The following is a 20,191-nucleotide window of genomic DNA, read 5'->3' as shown; positions in this document are numbered from 1 at the left end:
GTGATTAAAGAAAGCTGTGTTACAGTATTTGTATGCAAGCAAATTTCAGACAATTAACCGATAAGCACACTACCAATCAAAATGGAATCAGATCTTGGAGAGAAATCCACAAGATACGAGAGCTTATTGAAAAGGAATACTCGAAAAGCAACAAAATGGAAGAGAAATACAAAGCCATTGGGCCCAATGCAATCCGTTAACTGAGAAAGATGCAAGTATCCTCATAAATCATTATCATGTCAATTTTTCAGCATTTAGTCCCCCTTAGAAGATGGGGGAAACATCTAAAAAAAAGAAACTAGCAACTAGGATACAGTCTTACTGCCCAGCTGTTTCACTCGATTAAATCCCTAAAGTAAGAAGGCTAACCTTAAACTAGGTTGGAATCTTCTACAGAAAGAATGTAAAAGCTGCAAAAAATCCCAAAGACAGAAGGAAAGAAACAATGGGTTACTAGTCATGTACCTACTGCCACTTCTGCCCAAATGGCAAAAAGATGAAATGCGGGAGAAAGAAACAAAAAATAAGGCTTATAGAAATCTTATAGAACCTCTTCATAATTCCCACTGATGCAACATTACCCAACCCAGGCACTTGCTATCAAACCACTTGAAGAAAGTTTCATGAAGTGCCTGTTGTAGATCTGCTTTGAGCTTTACAGGGTTGTGTTCATGGCTTGATCTCTTTTAAGCTAATAGAAACAGCAGATCTCTTTTAAGGCGACAATTAAGGTTCAATAAGAGATACATCCTTTAATTTTACCCAGCTGGGTTGATCCTTTCCAATTAATTTATTAATTATATTATTAGTAGATGAATCATATATATTAATTATATTGCATGGCCAAGGGCAGCTAACCATTCACAAAATCCAAATTCTAGTAGTATTTAACGGTTGGGTTATTCTCATCAGGAACTATTAGAAATACCCTGTTAAGACAGAACTTAATTATAAGCTGGATGAAAATGAATTGTTATTCTCACCAGTCACCATTTTGATGGGTCCCCAGAACTAATAAAGACTGCGCATTACAGAACATGACTGCATTGAAGTTCTAACATTTGAAAAGGAGTCAAAAAAGGGAGACCTGTACGTAGCACTGGATATGGTGGTAAGAACAAGAAAAAAATAAACAAGTGCATATATATATATATATATATATATATATATATATATATATATATATATACAGAAGCCCTGTTGAAAGAAAGTTTCAAACTGAAGAGACTTCTGTTGCAGTTGGAAGGGTCTGTGATAGAGGTCATAGGTGGATGTGCTCCAAGACTATTTCAGATTGTGTTGAAGCACTAATAGGAGCTTATTTCATTGGCGGTGGATTAATGGCTACACTTTCATTAATGAAATGGTTGGTATGGATGTTGAATTCAATCCTATATTAATTGATGACCTCGTTAGAAATGCAAGTCTGTGGTCTTCAATGCCAGAAGTTAATGAACTTGAAACACTGGAAACGAAGCTATGTTATAGCTTTTCTGCCAAGAGTCTTTTGTTGGAGGCTGTAACACACCCATCAGTGGAGGAACTAGGGGTTCAGAGGATGAGCTGTCATCTTATTCCTGTTGATTTCCTTCTTTATTTCATTTCTTTTGTACTCTTCTCTTCGGCCTATTGTCAAACACATTTAGGGCAGAAGATACCCTATGCAGCTCCAAAGGATGAGCTGCGCTACCACCTTGACCTCACAAACGTCACCACAGGCAAGGGTAACGTAAACTGTCAGAGGTCTCTAGAGGAACTCAGAACATAAACCATATGACTCCCCCCAACACCCAAAGCCAAGAGGGAAAAAAAAAAAAAAAACCCTCAATAATCCTTCGCTCAACAAGGCAATCTTCCAAAAACCACCAAAGCAAAAAAACAACAGTTCATCTTCCGAAAAAAACATAAATAAATCAAACGAATCAGATTATTATCACCAGAGCAAAAATATTTGAGCACATAAACAACAAAATAAAGAAGACACATTTGTTTGAAGAAGAATGACTACCTGGAGCTTGGATTCACGAGCGTTCTTCCTGGAGCTTGGATTCACAAGCAGAGCTTCCTCCCTAAGAAAACACGAAAATGACTATGTTTTTTGGGTTTGGGGTTATCAGGGGTAGCGTGTGTCATTTCCAAAATATTGGAAGGGTAGATTCAACTATGCACCAGCTCTGAAACGCGTCTAAGCGTGTTAAAGAGCCGGACCAAGCTCTAAAGTTTTCAGATCTGAAAATAAGATTCAAATCAAGTTTAAGAGGAGAAACCAAACAAGTGTAAGGATCTGAAAAGCAACATTTTCAGATCCAGACCTCTAAAAAGTGCAATCAAACGCCTCCTTAGGCACTAAAGCCAGGGGTTGTACCATGTATACCTCTTCCTCAAGGTCTACATTCAGGAAGGCGTTTTTAATATCTAGTTAATGAAGATCCCAATCAATATTTGCAACAAGAGAGAAAAGAACTCTGATGGAGTTCATCTTAGCTACTAAAGCAAAAGTCTCTGCATAATCTACTCCATATACCTAGGTAAACCCTTTTACGACCAACGTGGCCTTGCACCTTTCTACTATGCCATCAGCCTTGTGCTTCACTGTGAACACCCACTTACACCCTACCGGTTCCTTACCCTCAAGAAGATCCACTAACTCCCATGTACCATTTTTATGTAAGGCATTTATCTCTTCTTTCATTGCATCTGTCCAATTAGGTACTAAGAAAGCTTCTACCACGTTTTTGGGGATAGGGACATTGTCAATGGAAGAAAGGAAAAAACGAAAAGAGAGTGAGATGTTCTCATATGAAACAAAATGGGAAATAGGATGCTTAGTGGTACAAGACCTAACTCCCTTTTTGCAATAGGGATGTCTGGTAATTAGCATATGAAGTATCAATAGCAAGAGGATCAGAAACATCAATAGGAATAAGAGTACCTAGTTGGGTATGATCTGTCCCCAGTGAATCTGATGATGTTGGTGGTATAGTGTCAAGTTGCTCCACAGCTCTTGAACTCGGTAAACAGGATCAAAACACCAATAACCCTTCTAAGAAGAAGGATAACCCAAGAATACAAAGGGAATGGTACAAGGATAAAGTTTACCATGAGTAGGAGACAGGTCTTGAACAAAACAACAACCAAACACACAGATAGGAATGGAGAAGAGGGGAGCCTTGGGAAATAAGAGTAGATGAGGGGCCTTGTACCCTAACAAGCGAGATGGTATACAGTTGATAAGATATACAACACAACATCCAACCAAAAACGTTTTTAGGAACATTCATGTGTATGAATAACCCACGAGCAACTTCAAGGAAATGGCAGTTTTTTCTTTCGGCAACACCATTCTGTTGGGGGGTTCTAGCATAAAGTTATGATGGATGGACCTACATGAAACAAAAAACTCCAGGAGATCACTATGAAAGTACTCTTTAGTATTGTCCAATTGGAAAATTTGGATCTCCATTTGAAATTGAGTGAATATTAAACGTTGAAAATCTTTAATAATTTTGGGTACATCTCTGGACCGCATAGGATACACCCATGTATATCGGGCGTAGTCATCAATAAGTGTAATAAAATACTTATAGACAGTTATGAATGTTAAAGTAACAGGGCACCAAACATCAGAATAAACAATATGGAAAGGAAAATCAGATTTATTATACCTTGAAGTAAAATGATTTCTATAATGTTTGCTCAAGTTTGACATATGAGTTCAAACACTAACACTGACTTAAACAAATCTAGAAACATTCAAAAGATGAATGACCCAAACGACTCTACCATAAATAGACTGACTCTTACTAGACAAACTCTTGGACGCAAGAGCCGTAAGACTAGCTTTATTCTCTAGCATATAAAGACCATCCACCATATGACCTCTACCAATCATCTCCCCCGATGCTAAATCCCGTATCGCATAAGGGAAAAAGGTTACTAAGCAGTTTAACGAATTTGTTATACTACTAACAGAGAACAAATTTATAGGTAGTTTTGGAACATGTAGAACATCAGAGAGGGTGAGTCCAACAGGAATGGAGATGGTTCCTTGACCAACTATGGTAGAGAAGGAACCATCAACAAGTCTCACCTTGTCCCTACCAGATAACAGATGATAAGATTGAAAACAATTTGACTTACCTGTCATATGGTTCAATGCTCCAGAATCTTTTTTTCAAAGGGAATCTGAGGGATGAAGGACACATGGAAAGTTATGGCAGAATTACCATTACCTGATGTAGACGCAAAGGAAGTCGAGGGGGTCGAAGAAGAATCCATCTAGCGGGTTGCCCTCCCATACAGCTCCAAATGGTCACGGAAAGAATTAATGATATCTTCCCTGGAATCAATCATATAAGGGCTCATGGTAGTGGTAGATGATTGAGGCTCCTGATAGGCCAAGTTTGTTGCATTAAACTTCTTCTGACCTTGTTGTCCCGACTTTTTATTTTGGTCTGACTTTTTACTCAGCTCCTGGGCCCACTTTGGCTTCCCATGAAGTTCCCAACATGTATCCTGAGTGTGTATAGACTTCTGACAATGAGTGCACCATATTTTATCCTTGTCATCAACTTTCTTCGAGAAGTTGCTCTTCTTAAAGGAATTACCACCTCTTATAACAACACGCCCTTTAGCTACTAATGCAATCTACTCCACCTCATAATAATTCATCACATTTCGTCTGCACTCTTCTAACTATACTAGGGCATACACTTTTTGCATTGATGGGAGATCTTTACTCCCCAATATATGAATCCTAATAGCCTCGTATGTAGAATTCAACCCTAAGAGGAAGGCAAAAACACATTGTTGGGAACTCAAAGACTTATAGGCTTTAGCATCTGCATCACATTTCCAATCTATATTCTAATAATGATCTAATTCTTTCCAAATAGAGGTCAAATCTGAATAGTAGATGGAGAGATTCCTCTCCTCCTACTTACAAGTTGAGGAGGCAGCCTACAACTAATATATTTTGGCATAATGTCATTTTTCTGAATATGTAGATTTAGCCTACTCCCATATTTCAGGAGTTGTTTCTGCCCACATGAAGGTCTTTTTCACTTGTTGCGGCATGCACAATAATAGCCATGACATCACCATGTTGTTTTCTTGGTCCCACCTATGACCTATCATGTTTTACACCTCCAAACTATGGTTCTTTAACTCTACCATTGATATACCCCACTTTGCCCCTTGCAATATGTAAAGCTTGATTCCTCTTGACCATTCTAGGTAATTGAGACCATCAAAGGGAATCACAGCCATGGGAAAACTCATGTCAAAACCTTCACTCATTCCACTCTGACTAGAGGTCACACCAGACATACCAGAATCCTCAAAAGACATGGTACTTGTTCTCAGTTCAGTCATAATTCAGTCAAGGTACTAGTTCAGTCACAGACTCACAGTTCAGTCAAGATATTAAAATTTAGTCTAGCCACAGTTCTAGGCACAAATTAGTTCTTGTTCACAACAGCATAATCAAATCTGATCACACAACATCACTCGTTCTCAGATTACCACACTACTGAACCAGTTCAGATGTAAAAACATATCAGTATCAGGTCTGACCAGTCCCTTCAAGCAATAATTCACCATTTTGTTTGCCACACGATCATTGTAGTTTTAATAGGAACTAAGGAAAAAAAACTGCTGTAACAGCAGTTACAGAACATGCAGACCTGAATAGCCCACCTTTCAAGTTTCAAGGCACAAAGAAGGATCACTCAATCCACATAGGTTGAGAAGAAACACTTTCACAGCAGCCACAGGTCATTAGACCTACATAACCCACTCACCTGGGTACAGAACAATCAATCGATCCACAAAGGTGAGAAGAGAAAAAAATAATCAGGAACACCCTTTACAGCATTTGACTTCCCTTCCCTTGGTGTTTTCTGGGCCCACAACCAAAAGGGAAGAGGAAGAACTAACAGCAAGTCTCCTCACGTCAACCAGATGTACCTTTTCTTTGGATTCGATCCACAATAGACAAGAAAAAATTGGAGGAAGAAAAAGACTGATCACACTGCTCCTAAACCCAGATCTATCGCTCTAATACCATGTTTTCTCATCAACCAGATGTACCTTTTCTTTGGATTCGATCCACAATAGACAAAAGAAAAAATTGGAGGAAGAAAAAGACTGATCGCACTGCTCCTAAACCCAGATCTATCGCCCTAATACCATGTTTTCTTCGTAAACACACGGCAGAATATCAGAACAGTGAGAGAAGAGAAGGGAGAAGAGGAGAAAAAGTTTTGGAGTCAAAAACATAGATTGGCAGTGCTAGCCTTTTAGTTATTTATATTAGGGCAACCCTGAACAAGATTTGAGACAGACGAAGAATATAGAAGAGAGAAGAGGGGAGGGATCAGGTGGAAGGGAAGGAGAGGAGGGGAGAAATGGAGGGGAAGATCTAGAGAGGACAAGCATGGAGGAATCCAATAGGGAGGACCTAATAGCATACTTCGTGGGGAAGTTGGCGTGCAGAATGGAAGATTTAAATGTTTTGAAAGGTGGCCTGCAGAAGGAGAGGAAGGAAATTAAAATAAAGAAAAGAAAATTGAGTGAAGTTGAGAGGCTGAAAAGATATGTTGAAGGTGACAAGAAGTTTAGGGTAAAAGGAGATACAAGGAAAGGGGGGAACTAGTGGTTTTTGAAGAAGGGACTTAAAGAAGAAGTGTCTATAAAGATTCTTAGTTGGAATGTGAGGGGTATTGGAAGTGCGAGGAAAAGAGCGACGATTAGAGGTAACAAAGAGGTATGACCCAAACATTGTATTACTGCAGGAATCCAAGAGAATGGAGTTTAATAATAGATGGACAAGAAGTATTTGGAAAGCCAGGGGGATTAGTTGGGTGGTTGCTCCCTCTTGGGGTGCTTCAAGGGGGATTTTGACAATGTGGAAGAAGGATGTGGTGGATGGCCAGGAGGAACTGATTGGAAAATACTCAATCTTAGCGAAGTTCAAGCAACAAGAAGATGATTTTGTGTGGGTGCTCACAAATGTTTATGGGCCAATTGATTACGGAGAACAAAATGAATTGTGGGAGGAACTGACTAATATTAGGGGACTTTAGGATGGGTCGTGGTGCGTGGGGGGGGGGGAGTCTTCAATGTGGTGAGGTTCACGGAGGAAACTAATAATACTAATCAGAGGGTGACAACTAGTATGAGGAAGTTTAACAGGTTTGTGGATGCTTTTGAACTCAAAGAGATACCATTAGCCCAAAAGACATTCACTTGGTCAAATCTCCAATCAAGGCCCACCTACTCCAAGTTGGATAGGTTTCTGCTCACTTTGGATTGGGAAGAACATTGGGAAAACCTAGACTCTAAGGCTCTTCCAAGATTGACCTCTGACCATTGGTCTATAATGATATGCAAGGAGGAAAGGAGGAATGGTGGACCTGCCCCCCTTAGGTTTGAGAATATGTTGTTGCTCCACCCTAGATTCACTAAAAGAGTAAGGGAGTGGTGGTACGAGTGCAACCCAATGGTGGAGTGGGAAGGAATGAGGTTCCATAGGAAGCTACAATTCTTGAAAGCAAAGATCAAGGAGTGGAACCAATTGGAGTTCGGAAGGCTTGAAGAAAGGAAGAGAACCTTGATGGACAAGATTGAGAGCCTTGACTTGAAAGAAAAAAGGGGAGACTTTGGAGAGGCAGACAAGGAACAATGAAGAGGTTTGAGAAGCCAACTTGAGGACTACCTACATAAGGAGGAATTAGCTGAAGGCAAAAATCTAGATGTAAATGGCTACAAGAGGGAGATAGAAATACCAAATTCTTTCATTCTCTGGCAAATGGGAGAAGGAGAAACCTTGTCTCCAAACTGGAGGTAGATGGAGTTGAGTTAACATAACAAGATGAGATTGCAGGAGCCTTTGTGGGACATTTTAAATCAATTCTAAGAAGGCTTGTAAGTAGGGGAGTATGGTTAGAAGGATTGAATTGGCCAGATGTAGGAGATGATAACAGGAGAATATTGGAGAGAAGGTTTGATTTGAAAGAGATTAAGGTGGCTATTTTCTCTATGGATATAACAAAAGCTCCAGGACCGGATGGTTTCACAATGGCTTTCTACCAAGACTATTGGGATAAGGTGAAAGATGACCTTTTGTTGGTTTTTGAGGAATTTCATAGGAGAGGAGTGGTTAACCCGGGTGTGAATTCCACCTTTCTAGCCTTGATTCCAAAAAAGAAAGATGCATTGCATCCAAAGGATTTCAGGCCAATCAGCTTGGTGAATAGCTTGTACAAGACCCTTGCAAAGGTGTTGTCTCTAAGGTGGAAGGAAGTATTGCTAACTATTATCTCACCAAATCAAGGAGCTTTTGTGAGTAGCTTGAGCTTGGTGAATAGCTTGTACAAGACCCTTGCAAAGGTGTTGTCTCTAAGGTTGAAGGAAGTATTGCTAACTATTATCTCACCAAATCAAGGAGCTTTTGTGAGTAGCTTGAGCTTGGTGAATAGCTTGTACAAGACCCTTGCAAAGGTGTTGTCTCTAAGGTTGAAGGAAGTATTGCTAACTATTATCTCACCAAATCAATGAGCTTTTGTGAGTGCAAGACAAATAATAGATCAAATTCTAATTGCTAATGAGAGTGTGGAGCATTTCAGGAAAGAGGGGAAGAAAGGAGTGGTCTATAAGTTGGATATGGAAAAAGCCTATGATTTGGTGGAATGGGAATTTTTGAGGAAGGTTATGACCAAATTTGGATTTGGGGCTAGATAGTGCAAATGGATTATGGGGTGTGTTCGTAATTGCCATTACTCGGTACTAATGAATGGGACAATGGTTGACTTCTTCCTGGCCATTAGGGGTGTAAGACAAGGAGATCCCCTATCTCCCTTCCTGTTCACATTGATTGCTGATGTTCTGGGGAAACTAATTTACAAAGCAGATTCTAGGGGCCTTATTAGAGGTTGGAGAGTGGGAAGGGAGGATACCCCCCTAACCCATCTACAGTTTGCAGATGACATGATTATGTTCTGTGAAGGGGGAAATATGAGGTATATAAGGAACTTGAAATTGATGATACAACTCTTTGAACAAATGTCAAATTTGAAGGTGAACTTTAAGAAAAGTTGTGTAGTCGGTGTGAATATGGAGGAAAGTGAGGTCAAGAAGACTGCAGAAGTGCTTGGGTGTGAAGTTTCAGAGTGACCTTTGAATTATTTGGGGTTACCGCTGGGCGACAACCCAAAGAGAGAGAGCTTCTGGAACCTGGTGGTGGAAAGTTTTGAAAAGAAACTTGTCTCTTGGAAAAGGAATTACCTTTCTACAAGTGGGAGGATAACACTGATTAAGGCTACTCTAGCAAATTTACCTATTTATTTCCTTTCAGTGTTCAAGATCCTGGTAAGGTTGCCAATAGATTGGAAAAGATGATGAGACACTTCCTTTGGGAGCCGGGAGAGGAGAAAAGGGATCATAGAGTAGCTTGGGAGGTGGTGATTAGGAGTAAAAATAGTGATGGTTTGGGGCTCGGGAACATTAGAAACAGGAATTTGGCTCTTTTGGGAAAATGGTTGTGGAGATTCCCACTAGAGAAGGAGAAGTTATGGGCCAAGATAGTGGGCAGCATACACGAGCTAGAGCTAAATGGATGGGATGCTGGAATCCGAGCTAGGACTATGTGTTTCACCTTAGAAAGTCATTCATGAATTGTTACCAGTTTTCTCCCCTTTTATCAGGTATGACTTGAACTCAGGTAATGCTATAAAATTTTGGGAACAAACTTGGGTGGGGGATGGTCCCTTAAAGGACTAGTTTCCTTCTTTGTATGCACTCTCTAGCCTTAAAAATGAGCCAGTTTCATCCTTCATATCCCCCTCTTCCACTTCTGTGTTTGGGTGGAATTTGGGCTTGAGAAGGGCTGTGAGAGACTAAAACCTTGATAGCATCTCGAGTCTTCTTCAACTTCTTGACAATGTTTTCTTAGACCTTGCTAAGGTGGACTCCAGAACTTGGACTCCTATCCCCACTGGTTCTTTCTCCTATGCCTCTTTCTTCAAAGTCTTAAGCCAATCCACCAGTCATGTAACCCTCCCTTTTCCTGTTCATGAGGTTTAGTGCAAACCAATCCCTCCTCGGGTTGGTAGTTTTTGCTAGGAAGCCTTTCTGGAAAGATTCAACACTGGTGATCTGTTCCAAAAGAAGAGACACAATACTTGCTTGTCCCCTCACTGGTGTGTTCTTTGAAAAGCTGATGGGGAGACCAGTTTTCACCTACTAGTGTCTTGCCAATATGCAAAGTCTATTTGGGAGTGGGCTCTTTCCCTATTTGGGTGTAGCTGGAACCCTCCATCAAATATGCAAAATCTGTTTTCTCCTTTTTTAAAGTGGCACATGAAAAGGGGCAAGATTATGTGGAGAGGATTGAGGGCTGCAGTTTGCAGGTCCTTATAGGAAGAAAGAAATGCTAGGATTTTCTCAAAAGTTGAGAAAAGAACTAAGGAGTTGAGGGCCTTGATCCTTATAAGGGTGGTACAGTGGATAAAATCATTAGAGCTATTCACAGATTATACAGTGGATGACATGTTGAGGAATTGGGGTGAGATTGCTAGAAGTACTTAGACCAAAACAGTGATGAATGTGTCTTGGACTCCCCCCCCGCCCTACGGGTTTCATAAAACTAAACTTTGATGGGAGAAGTAGAGGGAATCCTAGACAATCAGGGGTTGGGGGTGTCTTCAGGGATGAGAATGGGGTTGTTTCTGCCATGTTCGCAGACCCAACTGGAGTGGATGACTCCCTCCGAGCCGAGATCCATGTGGTTATGGAAGGAATTCAGAAAGCCAGGGAGATGAATATCAGAAAACTTGTAATTGAAGGGGACTCGGAGGTGGTGGTTGGATGGCTAAATAAAGACTACAGTGGCTTATGGAATTACAATAATATGAGAAGGAAATTTAGATGGTTGGCTCGGGAAATGGAGGTTAAGATTAGTTGGGTTAAAAGATCAGCTAATTCTTTTGTTGATGGGTTAGCTAAACAAGGGGTGGTGAGGGAGTCAATGTTCTGGGCACAGTTGTAATTATTTTTCTGTTTCTCCTTTTCTTTCTCTCTTTCTTTTTCCTTCTTTTGGGGCTCATGGCATAGCTAGAAGATAAGAAAGTTTGTCTTCCACTTTGTAATTATCATTGAAAAGTTTTAATGAAATTAATGAAGTGTGTTATTGATCAAAAATAAATAAAACAAGATAATATTACATATGTGCCCCTGTGGCACTAAACTAAAGAGAAGACTAACATATTCAACACTCTCAAAGGAAAAATCCCAATCATTGATGTGCTGAGAATGAAAAGTATGGTCATTGTCAACCAATGCTCCCTTTATGGGATGGTTGAGGAAAGCATCCAACATACCCTAGTAAATTACAGCTATTTTTTATCAATAATTGCATCATTTCAATTCATTAATGGATCAAAAAGTGTGCAATAAATAAGAATTACAAGAGAAAAAAGAGTTAGTCAATGAGAGATAAAACCTCTTATCTCTCCTCCGGCTTTCCTTCAATTACAAGAGTGCCCAGAATCCTAGTAAACTATAGCTTCTCTTATGGCTTATGGTCCCATGTTTTGCAACCTAACCAACGTTATCACAGACTCAAGAGAAAGGATTGATGCAATGCCAAGTTTGGAATGGGCCCATAACCTATCTTGGGGGTTGGAATTTTAATGGGGAGGCTCATCTTAGAAACTAGAGATGCCAATGAGCTTCTAATGGACAATTCTGATTGGAACCAACACCAGCAAACTAGGATACAATAGTTGATTATCTATTACTCCTAACTCTGGATCAACCCATCTCAGGCCAAAAGGACCCCTGGCATTTCCTCCTAAAACTCATAAAACTTGGAGGGTGACCACTCAAATTCAACGTGGTTTAATCATGAGAATGAGCCCAACATAATGTTGTTTATTGCTAAGGGAACCTAGGCATCACAATCTACAATAAGAATACCCAAATTCAAAGGAATCTAGGGGATGAAAGGCTAAGGCCATTATGAGAGTCATCATGTCTTAGCAGCGACAATGAACAGTATTGTCACAAACATGAATATGGAAAACAATAGTGTCCTATTTTATATCCTTGTATTATGTTTTTATATCTAGTTTTCGAAGTTGAAGTGTCATTTCTTCAAGAACCCCCTATTTGGTAATGTTGTTCATTCATTCACCTTAATAAAATATCTTCTTAAAAAGCAATTAAAATTATAAAATCATTATTTTTTATGTGAAAATTAAGAATTTAAGACCCTAACATGGAATTGTTTGGGCTTGCTTCAAGGGGCGTGGTCGGGGGGTCCAAGGGTGGACCGGCCCATCTGCTAGGTTCAAAAAAAGCAAAAAAGCGTAAAATTTTCAAAAGGCTCACACTTAGGCTAAGGCATAAGGCACATCAGGCACACACCCAAGCGCACTAGGTGCGCCTCAAGCATGCCTTTTAAATCACTGGTTGCATTTAACCCTAGACTTGATTATGATACTTCACTAAGTTTAGGACTGAACTGTCTTTGATGTGCCAACCAATGAAATCCATCAAGGGTCAAATATCTAGACATGTTTGGGCAGTTTGGGATATCACCTGAGTGGGTGATCTGAGTAATAGAATCAGCCCCTTTGTTAGACAAAGTGAACATCAAGCTTTACACTCTCTGATAGAAATCTAAATTGCCGTCAATGGATTTTAACTGTATTTGAAATTTGATTTGCAAAATATATTTATATGTAATATTATTATTTTATGAAAAAGGTTTGTAAAAGGTTTTAATCTCGAGATCCATCCAAACAGAGAGTGTGACACTACATTTCACAGTCATGGAAGAGGTCATTCCCTATGGGCAATGTTTCGATGATTATGGGCTGAGAGACTAGGTGCAAGAGACCATTACAGGGTTGATTACCTGAAGGGCTTTATCTTACATAAGTCCATTATACTTGAGTCTTCATAGGGTGGCTGAATCCAATGATCATTTATGTGTAATGTTGGGCCCAAACTAAGCCCAAGCTGATTGGGTCAAGGGTTCACTGCCCCTGAGCAGTGGATTCGGCCTAACCTCTACCAGAGGTGGGCCAAACCCTTATGGACTTTTTTGAGACCTTTGTGGGTCATGCACCATACAATATTCAAGCCAAAATGGCCATACAACACCTTAGTACGTGAACCATTAGAGAAAATGGGCATAAGGCCCACTACTAATATGATTATTTAAACGATTACATGACAACTTGATTTGAGTTGAAAATGGGCATGGATCTAGGTATGGAGCACCCATTCTCTTAAGAAGAGAGTTCTTATCAATCAAGGATAAAGTCCTAATCCAAATTTGATCTAGATCAGCTCTTAATTAGGTTAGGAGAGTGCTCTATATAAGGGACTAAGAGGGGAGGGGTGAATTCACCAATTCTTTCCTCTCTCTTGCTCTTTTTTCTTCATTACCTCCCAGAAGCCCTAATTCGGCCCAGCTGTGGTAAGGACTAATTTCCATCAGTCCTCTACTGTGTTTTTGCAAGAAAAAAAATCAAAGGATATCAAGTTCACATACCCACTTTGATTCCAGCAAGTTGGAGACCGATTTTGCTGAAACGGTGTTGTTGAATCGGCTTCAAGTACACACTTCGCTATCTTCAATTGGAGGCCAATTTTGGGACTGATATTAGGCGTGAGCTACGACTTTGGAAGCTGCACATTGCGGTCTCTGTATCAGGTATGATCAATTTTAATTTGGGTTTCAAACATGGTCCAATTCAGTGCAAGATCAATCCTGAAATTTCAGATTTCAAAATTACTGAAAAATCGATTCCCTGGTGGGGTTAGAAAAATTTTAAAAATTCAGCCAGCCACTAAACCTAGTTCGGCCATGTCTAATTTGATTTGTAACCCTTCCAATAGGCATTAGCGGAAGACAAAAACCCATAGATACTAAAACAGCCATGGATAGTAAACTGGCCCGAAACCCATGTCAGGACTACCATGAAATAAAAGCCTTGATAAGAAATACCAAATGAAGGTTGTTAAATGAACTTGATTCCTACCTTCCCTAACATTCTTTAGGTCATGATACCAATAACTAAGCCATCTATGTAGCAGCGTCTTGCCACAATGGCTCATACCTCTCAAAGAACCCTTAAAAGCAGCAATGTGCTTCGATAAAGCCTTATAAATTCCAAAAGCCCCTCAATAGGCATTCAATATTCTACAACTCGAAAGGACTATACTTCGACCTCATGGACAAACCCAACAAACAAACTACATTTTCGATTGTGAAGGCACTCACAAAAGTGTGTTTGGCAACACCTAGGGCTGTTCATAAGAAGGCCCAGCCCGACAAAACCGACCAACCCGGACCGACCCAACCCAAGTCGATCGGGTTTTCATCAGCACCGGTCAGTTTTGGGTTGTACAAATTCATAAACCGACCCGAACCGAACCGACTTATTTCCTACTTAACTGAAAACTGAAATATCTGAAAATATATATTCCAATATCTATATCTAAAAAATATATATTAGGAAATATGTCAGATATATATTTCCAGAAAATATATATTCCAATATATTTCCAGAAAACTAGGTGGCCATGGGGGGCATGGATGAACTTAGAGCCGAAACCGACCCAAACCGACCCAACCCGACTCAAACCGACCAAGTCGGTTTTGCTTAACACTGGGTCAGTTTCGGTTTCCATCTCAGGTAACCCGACTAGGTCGGTTCGGTTGGAAAAACCTCAGTAAACCGACCCAACCCGACCCATGAACAACCCTAGCAACACCACCAAGACACGAAAGGAATTAAACCATAGGTCCCTCACCTTGGCCATTCCAATAAAATAATCAACTGCCCAAATTAGAGAGGAATCAAGAAGGAACTTACAGAATATGGGCGATTACAGAACAAACTTAGCCCACTTGTCGTAGTTGTCACCACCGGCTTCATGGCAATGCCAAACAATCTCTTTGTGCAGCGATGGAGAGCGAAAACAAAGAAGCTCCTCACCTTTAATAATGTCATAAGGCACCTCACTAGGAATAGCAAGCGTAGGGAGCACTATGATTGACCAGCAAACGACTCCTTCACCCTTCTAGCTTGCTCCTCCAGGTTTTCTACATCCAATTGCTAAAAAAATGATAGAAGCACCAGACACTGACTTCGCCATGGATAGAAGAAACAAAAAACCCCAAGAGATTCAAATAGCTAAAATTTAAAACCAATGGATAGAGGGAGCAACTTTTGAAGCCCGTCGCATGTCTTAACCTGCCACACATCCAACCCATATTCAACCCATGACGCCAAGAATAACTTCTAAGGACTGCCATCTCTCTATTTTACAAATAGGGGGCCCTGAAACAACCCGCTTCTAAAATATAAAAAATATATATAATAACAATAAGAAAAGGAATGACACAAATGACAATCAAAATTACCATTAGGGGAAAGGGAAAACAAAGTACGAATAGGGAGCACACCACAATCCAAGGTCATGCCTACTTAAGAATTCACTCCTTTAGTAGGTAAGGTGGCTGAGTGACATGGAACGACCCAAAAATCACCAGTCCAATTCTCACTAGCAAAATCTGGAATAAGTGCTTACTAAAGGAGATGTTATCGCACCATCAACAAGTTAAATAGCCACTATTACATAGCATGTCATAGGATGCCACAACACCAAATACTAAGACAGAAGGAAGGGGGTTATAGTCAGCATGCTCTAGCACACATGACAGTATCACAACCCCAGAAAAGCATGTGGCAAAGCCCTAATTAGCACAAAAGAGGAAACAGATCAACATGATCCTGAACTTTTAGGGATCAACATCATTTTTTTGAAGGATGAAAGGAAATTTCATTAAACTGAAAAACGCAATACATCTCAAAATGTTGGTTGTCTAGCTGACAAACCAACTTCAAAACAGAGATTACAAAAAATAATTTCTTGGAGAATAACTACCGAGGCAATTCCTCACTAACTTCCTCATTCCATTCCTTATACTGTTAGACAGTTTTTGTATGCCCTTAGCTTCAATCTGATTTGATGTGCTTTTGTTATTTTGTGGAAATAAATAAAGTGCATGTTTGATTCATGTTGTTTGGTTTATTTCTGTGTAAAACCCTAAAACTGGACATTTATAGAGACTCGTGTTAGTTTTAAATGTTCACAGCCGTTGGATAAGTCTGGGGAGATTTATCCTGCCAAGGCTGATACTGGGGTGCCACCAAGTGTTGGGATGGCCTGTCTCAGCCACCAGGGTAAGACCCGAGGCACATGCAGTGTGGGATTACTTGAATCCTTGAACCGGACCAGATTTCCAGTATTGCCCTGGACCTTGGAGATAGATGGGCAAAACTGGAAAGTTACACCTAACCCCTAGACTCGATTATGACACTTCACTAGGTGTTGGATCAGGCTGCCTTTGATATGCCAATCAGTGAGATCCTTAGCGAGGATCAAAACCTGGGTATGTTGGGGCAGTTTGAGAATTCATCTGAGTGGGTGATCATAGTGACAGAATCAGCCACTTTGTCGGACAAAGAGTAATGATCGAGAATGCACTCTCTCTGATGGAAACCAAACTGCCGGCAGTTGATTTCAATCGTTGGAATTTTGTTTTGCAAAATTAATATATATATATATATTGTACGGTTTCAAATTGTTTGCAAATGGTTTTAATTCCCGGGATCCATGTGAGAGGAGAGTGCGGCACTGTTCCTTGCAGCCGAGGGAGAGGTCCTCTCTTGTCGGGCAATGCTTGATCATTAAGGGCTGAGAGGTTAAGTGTAAGACCATTGAGGATAATACCTGATGGGCTAATCTTGCACCTGCCCACAGTCCCTGGGTTTTTATAAGATGGCTTGGCCCAGGGACCACTTAATGTAAGTGTTGGGCCCATAGGGTCCATATGATGGACTCAAGGGGTTCATTGAGTTTTTCAGTGAATTCGGCTGGGCCTTGTTTTAGAGGCTGGGCCGAACCCATGTGGCTGGTGTGTAGATCAATGCTTGGGTCCCACGCCATACAAAGAAGCCCAACTGGGCAGCAGATTGGAAAGTAATTAGACACTGAACACTTAATGGGCCAGAAGCCCATTTCGAGGTGGGCTGATATGATCACCCATCCTTGGGGCGAATCTGAGATTAATGTTAGTAAAAGGATTGGGCCTTTAGCCTTATCCACTCTTGGAGACCAAATTCAAATTAGATTTGAATCTGGTAACCTCCTGATAAGATCAGGAGTAAACTAACTTTATCTGCAGATAGGATTAAGATTATCCCCTATCCAAATACTGATTTGGATTGGGATAACTCCTAATTAGGAGGATTCTTAATCAAGAATAAAGGAGGAGAAACCCTAACCAAGAAAGAGAAATATCAGATTTCGAACCACCTTGAAGAGATATAGGATATCTCCTGCGAATTGAGATAGGATCTCATTCATACTCCAGAAAAAGAAAAAGGCAATTCAGCCTTTTCGCCTTTAGAGTTCTCCTCCTGCCGCCGCCATCTGTTTTTGCAAGATTAGATCTTTGCAAAAAAAGAAAGTCAAGAAATCTGTTCTTGACATTAGTCTTGCAACAAAGACAAAAAGGATTCAGTGTTTAGTGTTTCCAGAGGATTCTTGTGAAGGATCCAGTGTGTAGGACGCACCCTGCTGGTTCTGTTCCATCCACAGCTGTGTCATCTTCAGCAGGAACGGATCTTGGAGCATTCTTTGGGCGTGAACACCAATTTTGGGAGATACTGCTTCTCCGGATCAGGTATATTCCTCCCATTTATCTTTTGGTACAGATCTGGTTTGATTATGGTTCAAGTAGGATCCTTGAATATTGTATTCTAAACTTAGGGAATATGATTCCCAGTAGGGAGAAGGTAGGAAATTTTTTGAAATTCGCCCACCCATTCCGCAACCTTTATGGCGTCCATTAGATGGATCCTACCATTCTTTCATATACCTCTTACAAATCAACTAAGAATCCTCATCTTCCTCCCCCATTCCCTGTCTTCCCCCGCCCCCCAATTACAAATCAACATCAATCATGTCGTATAAGAGGAAACTTCCCAATGATGGAATACCTCATAATCTCTACAGAAGGCAAGCTTATATATAGAGGACCCCATTACTAGGGGGATCATCTTCTTATCCGGAAGGAAACCTTAGTAACCCTTCGAGAACCCAATAAGAAAAAGCCTCCCCTAACACATTAAGCCAAGCAGTCGCCTTCCAAACAGACCTCTCCTTCCCAGCACCAGGCTACACCCTGCTACAAGAAGTAATGTGAGAAAGCATACCATCATTTGATCAGTAACTCTTTGAATCTAGAACCAAAGGACTTGGAAAAGTGATAAAAGGCATTAAGGCAAGCACATACCATGACTTAGCAAAGGCAATGGAGGGTGCACCAAGGCCTATAAAACAAGACACCCACTAGTCTCAAACCAAACCAATAGATTCCTTAATTTCCCTGCAACTTCAAAACTGCTAGCTCATGTGGAAGAATGTTGAGAGGTAGCAACAATAGCATTTCCTTTCTTTCCTATTTTAAACAGCTCAGTCTTCAAGGTAGGATGAAGCTTCCAACACTTATCTCCAATGTGTCTTGACCTCTTATAATAGTCACATAACACCTCTTTAGATTTCCCAGAAGATACACCCTTACCATTTTCTCTTTTCTATCTCACGGTAAACAAGTTTAATGCTCTTCTACTAGAATAGGCATCACGATGATCCTCCTCTCTTCTTCCTAGACAATAGAATGCCAATAAGAAGAATGAGAATATCAGCTTAGAATGTGTTTTTTGGTAAAATCACAATTAGCATTCAGCCCAGTCAAGAGTTTAATTGTTCAAATATGTTACTTAGCCAACACAATACATTCAGCCCAGCCATGAGAAATCAAATATTTGATTTCCCACACTACTTAGCATCAAGTGGATCCCTCAACTCTAGTGCCCCCAAATGACCACTCTCTTCCCAAACAACCATAATGAGGAGAAATATACAACAATAGACCTCTCTCCCTGCTGCATATTACAAGTCTCCCTCCTAGTTTATAGACTCTAACAATGGCAACATTTTGGGGTTGAGAATAAGTAGCATGACCTCTATCCCGTATCTCCTTGGAAGTTGATAAGAACATGTAATTCCTGGCCATATGCTACTACATAGAACATATTAGCCAGGACATAACAGTAGGTTTTACTGTAAGAAATCCTAGCTTTCCTTTGCCTTCAATAGACAACTTAGCCAATTAAGACTACTCTAAAAAGTTATTTCCATTCAACATAACTTAGTGACCTGAATGTTAGAACCCTCTCAAATTCCCATAACACTACTGACTACTTGCACCAGCTATAAAATCAAAGGGGACAAGCTGATGGTGTCTCAGTTGGTAGGATCTCTGACTAGTTGTAGCAGATACCTGGAATCAAATCCCACTGCCACCAGTTGGGGGTTAAGGGGAAGGGGGATGGGCTACCCACCATTGTGTAGCCCCATGAAGCCAAAAGACAAAAATATAGGAACAAAGGGGACAGTCATAAAATACTAAACTCAAAACACCATCTACAATTCACTGACCAAACATAACAGTCCCACAAAGAACTCCTCTTCTGGGACATAAAAAAAGATTCTCTCCTAGTCCTTGGAATCAAAACACTCTGGCAGAAAACACAAAGCAATAAACAGCACTTCAGCCCCTTCAAACATCAATGGAGACTGAAATCATGCTTCCAACATCATCACCAATCGGCAGCATTGTTGTGATAATGTTCTGGAATTTATATCTACTCGAACCAGTCATGATTCAACCAAAAACAACTCAAAATGACTGATAAAGATAGGAAGCAAAACAGAGGGAAGAAAAAGTTGCCAAATTTTCAAATACGATCAAAAAAATATAGGAACACTTCCATAGTCTTCAGAAATATGTTACAGATCAAACATAAGTGGTCTTAATCAAAAAAAAAAAAAAAAAAAGAAAAAAACAAACAGCATCTGAACCTATTCATTACTGCAATCAATTCTGATTTTTTTAATTTTTCAGAAAAAAAAAATCTACAAAAAATATCAATCGGCCTCTTAACAGATTCTAGGTTTCTTGTGAGGGGTTACTTGACAAGACATACAGTTGTGGAAATCATCATGCTTAATGGATGTTGACATCAGCAACACCTTGGAAAGT

The 20,191-nt window shown here is 40.2% G+C and overlaps 3 protein-coding genes across 3 annotated transcripts in view; 2 read left to right on the top strand and 1 right to left on the bottom strand.

The window, feature by feature from the left end:
* LOC148846110 (uncharacterized) overlaps positions 1-20,191 on the bottom strand; it is a 29,970-nt gene that overhangs the window by 1,562 nt on the left and 8,217 nt on the right. The window lies entirely within an intron of this gene.
* On the top strand, positions 7,178-7,687 carry LOC148846112 (uncharacterized). The gene has a single exon (XM_088955926.1). The coding sequence runs from the start codon at positions 7,178-7,180 to the stop codon at positions 7,685-7,687; it is 510 nt and encodes a 169-aa protein (XP_088812052.1).
* LOC148846111 (uncharacterized) lies at positions 8,080-8,742 on the top strand. The gene is made up of 2 exons (XM_088955925.1): positions 8,080-8,516; positions 8,628-8,742. Exons 1-2 carry the CDS (start codon positions 8,080-8,082, stop codon positions 8,740-8,742), a joined length of 552 nt encoding a protein of 183 aa, XP_088812051.1.

This window comes from Nelumbo lutea, chromosome 7, assembly GCF_056320005.1.
Source record: "Nelumbo lutea isolate HS-2025 chromosome 7, American lotus-T2T, whole genome shotgun sequence".
Lineage (NCBI taxonomy): Eukaryota > Viridiplantae > Streptophyta > Magnoliopsida > Proteales > Nelumbonaceae > Nelumbo > Nelumbo lutea.
The sequence above is the reverse complement of the archived record's forward strand: the minus strand, read 5'-3'. Positions and strand labels throughout refer to the sequence as shown.

What these genes read in the sequence shown, in the direction of transcription:
- LOC148846111 (XM_088955925.1), top strand. Translation starts at nt 8,080, where the DNA reads ATGGCTTTCTACCAAGACTATTGGGATAAGGTGAAAGATGACCTTTTG. An exon ending in GCAAAGGTGTTGTCTCTAAG is followed by an intron (nt 8,517 to 8,627) that starts GTTGAAGGAAGT and finishes GGAGCATTTCAG; the next exon opens with GAAAGAGGGGAAGAAAGGAG.
- LOC148846112 (XM_088955926.1), top strand. Translation starts at nt 7,178, where the DNA reads ATGAGGAAGTTTAACAGGTTTGTGGATGCTTTTGAACTCAAAGAGATA.